The sequence below is a fragment of the Doryrhamphus excisus genome, chromosome 7 (assembly GCF_030265055.1).
Source record: "Doryrhamphus excisus isolate RoL2022-K1 chromosome 7, RoL_Dexc_1.0, whole genome shotgun sequence".
NCBI lineage: Eukaryota > Metazoa > Chordata > Actinopteri > Syngnathiformes > Syngnathidae > Doryrhamphus > Doryrhamphus excisus.
Window position 1 is genome coordinate 17,989,523 of NC_080472.1, and position 10,706 is coordinate 18,000,228.

Sequence of the window (10,706 nt, forward strand, 5' to 3'; positions counted from 1 at the left end):
TTGTGCCAAGCATTCTGCCTCTAGTGTACAACAGATCATCTTCCAAATTGCTCATCTCGGTCCACCGGGGAGCCCAAATTAAATCCATTGGAGGAAGCTTGCCAGTTCAATTCACTCTCTGTGAGAATGCAATCTCCATGCCATGCATTCCTCACACACATTATGTATTTGTATTCATCTGTGACCACTTTATTTGCTCATGCCAAGCCAGACAGGACACCCTCTTCCCTTTTGATGGCAAATTTAGACAAAGATAGATCAGGCCATCTGTGAGACTGTTCGATATTCAATATTCCGTTTGCTTTTATTTGCTTGGAATTTTAATACAGGCCAGTGTTGGATTCTGTGTAATGCTGGGATAACTCCTCTGCAACAGTTAAATACAGTCGCTCCATCCTCATCCACAGATAATGTCACAACCCTTTAGACAGAAAGCCCCCACTTCATCACTGTTTCTTCCAGGGAGGAGCGTGCTGACTCGCCGCACACTCCCCGTGGTGGTGAGTCATTCTGTGTCCTCCATTTTCATCCAACCTGTCTGGAAGTCTAATGTGGGGAAACCCGCCTTCGAGAAGGAAGCAGATAGATACTGCAAATAGAAACAAAACAAGCTTTGCTTTATATCCGTTGTGAGACGTTTGTCTGGATACATCTGGCAACTGTTTGTCATTCCTGCAATATTACTCTCCACAGTGGGAAGGAAGTTGACACCTTCCATAAAACCTCGAGATGAAGACCAGTCTTGGGTAATTCTGTCAAAATGTAAATTTTCCACATATGTATTCATTCATTCATTCATTCATTCATTTTCTACCGCTTTTCCTCACAAGGGTCGCGGGGGTGCTGGAACCTATCCCAGCTGTCTTCGGGCGAGAGGCGGGGTACACCCTGGACTGGTTGCCAGCCAATCATAGGGCACATATAAACAAACAACCATTCACATTCACATTCATACCTATGGACAATTTACCTAGAATGTTTTTGGAATGTGGGAGGAAACCGGAGTACCCGGAGAAAACCCACGCATGCACGGGGAGAACATGCAAACGCCCCACAGAGATGGCCGAGGGTGGAATTGAACCCTGGTCTCCTAGCTGTGAGGTCTGCGCGCTAACCACTCGACGCCGTGCCGCCCCACATATGTATTATCAGAATTAATTCAACCACAGGGATTAGCCTTGTATGTAACATACAGAGTCTTTAATTTCATGCATGGCCTGGACCATCATTATCATTCTTTTAATGTGTTTCATGATTTGTTGAAGCCTGAAGATGCTTCATTTTCTTTTATTTTCCTATCTAAGCAGTACGAGAAGGGGGAGAGCGGCTTAATCATCATCATCATCAAGTAATTAGCTTGAAGAAATTAGGCTTTAGTGATTAAACTCCGGGCTGCACGGCGGGCGAGTGGTGAACGTGCAGACCTCACAGCTAGGAAACCCGAGTTCATTCCCACCCTCTGTGTGGAGTTTGCATGTTCTCCGGTTTCCTCCCACATTCCAAAAACAAGCTAGGTTAATTAGCGACTCCAAATTGTCCATAGGTATGAATGTGAGTGTGAATGGTTGTTTGTCTATATGTGTCCTGTGATTGGCTGGCCACCAGTCCAGGGTGTACCCCGCCTCTCGCTCGAAGACAGCTGGGATAGGCTCCAGCATACCCCCAGCACCCTAATGTGCATAACCAGTATGAAAAATGAATGTATATAATTGACAATGTCATAATTAATCATAATTAATTAATTACATATACCGGTAATTGTGAGGTGATATTTGTTCATTCATTCATTTTCTACCGCTTATCCTCACAAGGATCGCAGGGGTGCTGGAGCCTATCCCAGCTGTTTTTGAGCGAGAGGCGGGGTACACCCTGGACTGGTGGCCAGCCAATCACAGGGCACATATAGACAAACAACCATTCACATTCATACCTATGGACAATTTGGAGTCGCCAATTAACCTAGCATGTTTTTGGAATGTGGGAGGAAACCGGAGTACCCAGAGAAAACTCACGCATGCACGGGGAGAACATGCAAACTCCACACAGAGATGCCCGAGGGTAGAATCGAACCCGGGTCTCCTAGTTGGGAGGCCTGCGTGCTAACCACTTTTTGCCATGCAGCCTCCAGCACCACCCGTGACCCTCGTGAGGATAAGCGGTAGAAAATGAATGAACGGTGGTCGAGTGGTTAACGCGCAGACATCACAGCGAGGAGACCCGAGTTTAATCCCACCCTCGGCCATCTCTGTGTGGAGTTTGCATGTTCTCCCCGTGCATGCGTGGGTTTTCTCCGGGTACTCCGGTTTCCTCCCACATTCCAAAAACATGCTAGGTTAATTGGCGACTCCAAATTGTCCATAGGTATGAATGTGAGTGTGAATGGTTGTTTGTCTATATGTGCCCTGTGATTGGCTGGCCACCAGTCCAGGGTGTACCCCGCCTCTTGCCCAAAGACAGCTGGGATAGGCTCCAGCACCCCTCGCGACCCTTGTGAGGATAAGTGGTAGAAAATGAATGAATGAATGATTCTCTATGAATGACTCTCTATTATTATCCTCCGGAGAAAAAAAAGTGGTATTTCAGGCATCCCGAACACAAACCCCCAAATTTCACCCAGTAGCCCCTGCCACCTGTTTCATGAATCGTCACAAAATTTGGTGAAGACGTCAATCATGACAGATTGCATAACAAGTCTGAAGAACCCATATTCCCAAATGAACAGGAAGTTGGCCATTTTGGTCTGTGGCGGAAAAGGACATGACCACACGACCACCCTGGCATCAGTGTCAAAAATGATAACTGTCACATCTCCTTTTTTACGGAATCAGCTGATACTAATCGGTTACCGATCAATCAGAGCATCCCTCGTAGATACTGCATTTATTTACCTGTGCCTTTCATACAGAGAATCAACATGGCATCCCTCAGTCACATAATTAGATGCCGTCTTTATGGAATACCTTTCCAGTCAGGCAGAGTCCCGCCTCTGACACGACCTCAGATACTCGTCTGCACGATTTGTCCAGAACAGCCTCTCTCATTGGTATATGCTTTTATACAAAGCTTGCCTCGCTATCTTCCGCTTGGCCTAGTTTGCAAGTGGTTTAAAAAGAAGAAAGAACTCCCAAATGTTTCTTAGCTCTGAAGAGACATGTGGCTGAAATCTGGTGCAGCAACACCCACCCCCTGAGAGATGATTTGTGTAAAGGTTTGTCGGCTACACTTGGACAGAGAGGTGCTTCACAGATGGCGGTACACTGCAGGGATTGTATTTTCCTCAAAATGAATTTAAAAGTGCGTTTTAAAGGAAGTGTATATGTGATGTGCTGATCAGATGGTGTCATATCTGGGTATCGTCTGCCCGAGATGTGTGATTATTATGACAGCTGCGGATAACCCCGCGCCCCATCTATCGGCCCAAATTCTCCCTTTGTGATTCTTTTTCTTTTGATTTCACATCCTTTATCTCCCGCTGCTTTCATGCTTATTCCACTTTATCTCCTTCCTCTATGACTCTCACCCATCTCTGCCATGCCTCCCATAAGCGGTTCAGTTCACATGACGCCCATATGACACAGAGGGGTGAGGCAAGCTGTATTGTAAAGGGCCCCCCGAGACGTCACTTTGGATCAGACTTAACCGCCTGTTGGCACTAAGAGAGGCTTCATTAATCTGGTGAAGTCGGAGGAAATGGGAATCATCACTTTGTTCCACGCTGGCTTCACACACGTTGCGGTGCATGCATGTAAACACGCATAATCCGCGTGGTTGAGCGGAGGGAAGCGGCTGTTTCATAAGACGGGTCAGGTCAAGACCGCCTGTGTCTTCCCTTGTTGTTTTCACACCCGCTTCTTCCTCTTCCAGCTCATCCTTACTTCCTCGAGGAGTCCAATTGATCCCCTCCGGCATCCAGAAATATTTTTTGCTGCTTTTTTTTTATGCACATGACAATGCACCTGTCGGTTTTTCTGCTACGACTCCTTGATCAACTAAGCTTCATATGTTTATGTATATATAGCCGCAGTGGTTTGAAGTCCGAGACACAGCCTTCAAGCTTATTTATTGTTTTTACTGGAAGTTTAAACTGTAGCTAAAATAGCTATAATTCATGCATGTTATTGTTTGGTTATTTCCGTTTGCAGAACCTACACATTTCGCCATGGTAGGGGTGTCCAAGGTGCGGCTCGAGAGCCATTTTTTGGTTTTTATTGAACCTAACATGCATGTTTTTGGGGATGCTGGGGGAAGCTGGAGTACCCAGAGAAAACCCATACAGTCACAGACTTGGGGTGGGGGGGTGGGGATGCGCCAACACAGGTACAAAACAAAATAAAGTTGTCATTTTTGGAGAATTAGCTGGAGGAAAAAGTGTAGTTTATTCTTGAAGTATATATATATATATATATATATATATTTTTTTTTTTTTAGCATATCTTCTTGTGTTGTTTCCTTGGCTGGAAAGTTTGGACAACCTTGGTCACCCGGCAGTGGTTCTTAAATATTTTCTGTCATGCCCCCCCCTCAGAAATGTTTTACTATTGAGTTTACTGATTATGTTTATTTAGGACTCAACTCAAAACTGAAACCAGCAAAATGCAACAAAATGGAGAGCAGCATACAAGTCCTATTACATGCTGAGTACGACATTCATACTGTACATGTTGGCAGGTCTGCACTAATAAATTAGACTCAATTATATAATAATCATTATTATTTTATTAATTAGCCTAATATTATTACGATTATCATTATTCTTCTTCTGATAATGATTATTATTTCTACTACTAGTAGTAGGAGGGCTGAAGCCCCCCTAAAATAGGCCTAATGACGCCATATTCTCCTCTGTGTCTCAACGGTTGCTAATAGTTTGGTCACTGTCTGTGTTCAACATGTTCTTTATCTTTATCTAGTTGCTGGAAACCCGAGATCAGAAGCTTGATCATGTCATGCAAACAGCAGATTACAAAGAGCTAAAAGGCTCCGACCCTTCGTCTTCTGACCTGGTCAAGAAGATTGAGAAGGTATGCTCCAACTTTTATGTTCTTGAGTTGGTTACGCTTAAAGAAGCTGTCGTGTCTCTTTCATCTTAGCTGGAGGCAAACCTCGCGGAGCGGGAGAAGCAGCTTTTGGAGAAAGAGCAACGAGTGGACCATGTGACCCGACTCTCGAAGCCCCTGCAAGAGCAGAACGACAACCGCCAGCTAGACAGATTGTCACTGGCCAAAAAGGTAGCCTTCCAAGAACGAGGCTCAGCTCACATCAATACATGTTCACAATTGTTTATGTCCAGGTGAACGAGCTGCGGACACGCATCATGGACACCAGCCGTCGTCTGATGGCCACGTCTGCTGAATTGTCGATGAAGCAGGCCACCACACTGTGCCTCCAGCAGGAAATCAAAGAAAAACAACTCCAGGTCAGATTGTGGAAACAAAATGAACAGTATCTGTTGCCTGTATGTTGTCAGGTGATTGACTTTTTATTTTAAACTCCAGATGGATAGGTGTCAGAAGCGTCTGCAGCAAGGTTTGCCACCCTGCCCTGAGATGGAGGAGGAATGGAGGAGGATGCTCCAGGACAAGAAGAGAAGACAGAGAGACAAAGAGAGGGTAAAAAGAAATAACCAGACTTACAAAGATCACTGCTCAGCACTTGATTAAATCGCTTGAGGTAGAAGAAGGGGGGGTGAGGAATTGACAAAGGAACTGATTAAAGCCACAAGGCAAGTGTTTCTTTCTACCTTGGGTGTGTGCACGATGCTGAGGAGAGATTTAACACGCTGGCACAAAGGCTTTGACAAGGACAAGATGAGCTTTGTCAACAGGCCCAACATCAGACTGGCACACAAGGCTGGCATCAGTCGTGTCTGAAAAGAGTCCAGCTGCTCTCATCTGTGGTGTCTTCTCATCCACATTATTCTCCTTTATGGCTGCCGCCCCACAAAAGGACACCACAAAGCTCCACATGCAAATGCAAGACGGAACATTGCGGAATTCAGAACTCATCATATCCTCTTCATAGTTCAATGTGTTTCCTGTTAGCCAGCCAACCCCCCCTTTTTTTTCCTCATTTAAAACTAATACTTCTGGCATCCATGCCAGACAGTAATCCATTCATATGCTTTGAAGTCGCTCGGATTTCAGCACACCTCATTTCAGTGCTGCATGAATTTGAGGTCATGAGGTCCGTGGCTGCTTTTTTAGCCTTTCACAGAACTTTGACCTACTTCTCAGAGGCAATGCACCATATATTGATGGATGGATGCCTTCAGAGCAGTTGAACAGTATACGTTCCCAATTCAATGTACCGTATTTTCCGGACTATAAGTCGCACTTTTTTTCATGGGTTGAATGTTCCTGTGACTTATACTCCAGAGCGACTTATAAATGAAAAATATATATACCGTATTTTCCGGACTATAAATCGCACTTTTTTTCATAGGTTGGCTGTTCCTGCGACTTATACTCCAGAGCGACTTAAAAATTTTAAATATATATACCGTATTTTCCGGACTATAAGTCGCACTTTTTTTCATAGGTTGGCTGTTCCTGCGACTTATACTCCAGAGCGACTTATAAATGAAAAAAGTGTTTATGTTACATAAACACTGGACACCTTTTCTGTTCATGTTTATTTTTTGTGTAGCTGAATAACCATTGTGTTAGCATATCTTACACCTATTCAGCCTGTTCTCTATTCTTTTATTGGTAGAACTTGCCTTCCAAGATGATGTAATGTCTGTTTTGGTCAAGTAGTTTGGAAAATAAATTACCCACAAAAAATGTGACTTATACTCCAGTGCGACTTATGTATGTTTTTAATTAATTGGTTAATTGGTTCCAGACCTGACCATGATAAGAGAAATTTCCACGAAGTAGGATTCCCAAATTATAAATGGAATATATTTGCACTCAGAGCATAGGAAACCTGTTTATTACTTTCTAAAGAACACCCTTCGAACACGAAACTGGAGTAATTCTACAGTTGATCAAACTTACTTAAGATTTGACAGATCAAAACACGATCTCGTCATAAGACCTCAAAATGTGATATTAGCGTCCACTTCACTACTTGCTGAATCATGTGGAACTGGAGTTCTTTTTGCCATAAATTAGCCGCATCATTGTTTAAGCCTCAGGGTTCAAAGCGCGTGAAAAAGTCACGGCTTTTAGGTGGGAATGTACGGTAATTGCAATTGCTAACAGAAAAGGTATTCCGCACTAATGAGAGCTGCGCCAGTAGCAATGTTTTCTTTGCTACCTTTTTGCCATTCTGAGCACTTGCATTTTATTTTGACATATCACAAATATTGAATTTATTATTCCATTTTCATGATTAAACTTGTGGAAAATTGAATTTCAGCTCTCCCAGTCCAAGGTCATGCATAAATATTCAAACTATGTGTGTGTGTGTTCAGATGGCGGATGAAGGCGAGTGGAACCAGTTGCCTAACGGTCAGTTCACTACAGCAGACATCCGGCCCGATGCCTACATCCCCCAAACGGACGAGCTCCCTCTCCCCAAGCCCTATGGAGCACAGGCCCCCTTCAAGCCCACCCAAGCAGGTGCCAACATGAGACACATACGCAAACCAACGCACCTCAAACCCTTAGAGCTGTCGTAAAAATGCAAAGAACATTTGGAATAACAGGAATTCCACTGTCTCCTCATTCCTGTGCCTCCCTTGTCCTCCTCTCTGAGCATACTTCCTTAATTGCTTCATGGGTGCATCTGGTTGCAATCTCATTCACTGTTTTGTGTGTTTACAGGCAATAGCTTGTTGTCTGGTTGTGTATATATATATATCCCTGGCACTGCTTAATGTCGCCCGTCTATGAATACACTGCAGCGGCTTTAAGCTGCGAGCTGCCAGCAGCACCGGCTTAAACCCTGAAAGGCGAAATGTAAACATCAGACAATGACAAAGAAAGGCGGCACAGTTGAGCGAATTGTAGGTGGAGAGGAGGCGATGTCGCTACAAAAGAAGTCGACTCTAAATATACACTTTATTGCTTTTCTCTTTTTTGGTCGTCGGAATTACAGTTCCTGTTGCATATCAATGATTCACAACTTTTTATGTCTGTACTTACTTAGATACCAGGGGTGGAGTACTTCATATTTGGATCTAATTAGGTGATTGGGTGTAGTTGTTAAACATTAAAACCAGAGACTATTCTGGCAAGTAATGGCTAGATTCCGATAAACTAATGCTAATATTAAAGATAAAACTGAAACATTTCAGTATTAGTCAGTGATTTTAGATGGATCGTGAAATAAAGGAGGATGTGATTGGCTGTCTGTCCAGACACGGGACGATTATCTAGCTCAAATGAACGTTTTTACTGATGCCGACTGTAGCTCAATAACCATCAGATGCCATCTGCAATAGAATGGTTTTACCGTCTTTGAATGCCTCTTATCTCCTTCAAATGGAATTTGCACAAGAAAGGTGGAAGAAGGTTTTATCAATCAATCCTCCATCCATCCATTTTTTACTCTGAGGGACATAATCCCTTCGGTGTCTGTCCCGGGGCTTTCTCCTAGCTGGGCATGCCCAGAAGATCCCCTCAGGGAGGCCCCCGAGCCACCTCAACTGGCTCCTCTCGCCACTCTGAGCCCCTCCTGGATGACCAAGCTCCTCACCATTTCTTTTCGGGTGAGTCCAGCCATTCTACAGAGGAAACTAATTTCACCCGCTTATATCCACGGTCTCGTTCATTCGGTTTCACGGCCCAAAGCTCATGACCATAAGCGAGGGTCCGGTACAGCGACCGCATTACTGTCTACTTCACGTTTTCCTTGAGCTCCTCCACCTCATGATCTCGTGACTGAGAACCACGGCCTCAGTTTTGGGGGTACTGAGTCTTTCACACACAGATGCAAACCTTCCCAGTAAACTCTGAAGGTCACAGCCTGATGAGGCCATCAGGACCACATCGTTTTGCAAATAGCATCTCATTCAACGCCGCAAAATTGCCTATTTGGAATTTACATGAGAGCAGCAAACATCGAAATGTGGAAGAACATTTTATGGATCTCATGGATACAAATGGATTGTACAATTAAGATATGCTGAAGGGTCGTAAAAAAAAACAAGCTGTGAGCCATAATTGGCCCCTGGGCCTCACTTTGGCCACCCCTGATGCTCACACATTAAAGAAGCGGAAGTTACTTTTCTATGGTATTGTACAAAAGAGCAATGGTACGTGTGATCATCCATTGCTAGCAGATGCTGAGAGCCGTCGCTTTCAATTAACACCAAACTCTTCAGGCCTCATTAACCAGCTACATAACACGCACCGGTCAAGGCCAGCTACCGCCGAGGGTTGGAATTCCGGATTTCAAAACAGCAATTTCTGGTAAAAAAAAAAAAAAAAAATACTTTGCATGAATACAGGTTTCATGGCTGTTGACAGAACGTGACTCATTTTGATGACTGTCACTGAGATCATTTCCTGACTGCTGAGTCTGTGCTAAAGCAATATTTGAAAAAAAAAAAATATCCGGGGGCGTTACACTGCAACCCTTTTGGAGCTCTAATTGGAATCATATTAACATATAAAAACGGAAACAAAACATAAAACTTCAAGTCCCTTTTTTATTCAAAAGCTGTGTAGAATCCATTGTAGTTCACACAATACTCCCCTAACCACACACTTACAGTTAAAAAAAAAAAAAGAACATTCAGTCACATGATGAAAACCAAACCAGACCTTTGCATGCGTGTCTTCTTTTCATCTCCCTTTCAGTTCCTTTTCTTTCACGCTTCTTCCCCTTCTGCGTTTGGCAGGCGTATTACAATGAGCTCTACAAATAAATCACCGTATAATGAAGCCCTGTTGTTCTCTTCCCTCATTACATCAAACCCAGTGCGAATATTGGAACAGCGTGTGACAATTACACGATAACAGGAAACGGCGGAACTGTCACGATCGGGAAATGGACCCCTCACATTTGACCAAATTTGGATACAGCGGTAAAAACTCCTGACCGTAGCAAATGAAGCAAGGGCGTCTTTTATTGTTCGTGACTTATCACAAAATGTGTTATTTCTTATTTCTTTCGCTCTGCACAGGCCCCCATTTTTTACTGTCCTTAACCTTAGAAAGGAAGAACCCCGTATGATTTCCCACATCGCTGACCAGATGACAGTCACTTAATCTTCAAAAATATTACCTTTTCATCTTCCATCTTATAGATCCCTCGAGTGTGTCCACTGCTCTCTGCTCATTTAGATTTGCTCTGAAATGATAATTGCGTTCGGGTTTAAAGCGTCCCCCGTTCGTCTGTATGTATGTACTGTGTCTCGGCTTATGGAGTGTATGGATTGGACTTATAAATACTGAACTCCCTCAAATTGTAAGTGGTCTCTACTTGAATAGATGCTGGTATGCGTTAAGAAGTATATAGAATTTTTTTTTAATTGTGGAAAAATAATATAAAATGTCAATTAATATCACTTGGATTGCACGGGGGTCAAGTAATTAGCGTGCAGGCCACACAGCTTGGAGACCCGAGTTCGATTCCACCCTCAGCCATCTCTGTGTGGAGTTTGCATGTTCTCCCCGGGTACTACAGTTTCCTCCCACATTCCAAAAACATGCTAGGTTAATTAGCGACTCCAAATTGTCCATAGGTATGAATGTGAGTGTGAATGGTTGTTTGTCTATATGTGCCCTGTGATTGGCTGGCTGGCCACCAGTCCA

At 43.7% G+C, this 10,706-nt stretch overlaps 1 protein-coding gene across 7 annotated transcripts in view; it reads left to right on the plus strand.

The window, feature by feature from the left end:
• Nucleotides 1–10,545, plus strand: part of ccdc146 (coiled-coil domain containing 146) — a 68,832-nt gene extending 58,287 nt beyond the window's left edge. For 6 of the 7 annotated variants that reach the window (XM_058078612.1, XM_058078609.1, XM_058078611.1 and 3 more), the window contains 5 exons: nt 4,911–5,021; nt 5,091–5,228; nt 5,291–5,416; nt 5,496–5,609; nt 7,418–10,545. In XM_058078612.1, coding sequence (XP_057934595.1) covers nt 4,911–5,021; nt 5,091–5,228; nt 5,291–5,416; nt 5,496–5,609; nt 7,418–7,624 — 696 coding nt within the window. In that variant the 3' untranslated portion in view covers nt 7,625–10,545. The remainder of the gene's footprint in view (nt 1–4,910; nt 5,022–5,090; nt 5,229–5,290; nt 5,417–5,495; nt 5,610–7,417) is intronic. The other variant, XM_058078610.1, reaches the window with a different exon arrangement.
• The last annotated feature ends 161 nt before the right edge of the window (nt 10,546–10,706 follow it).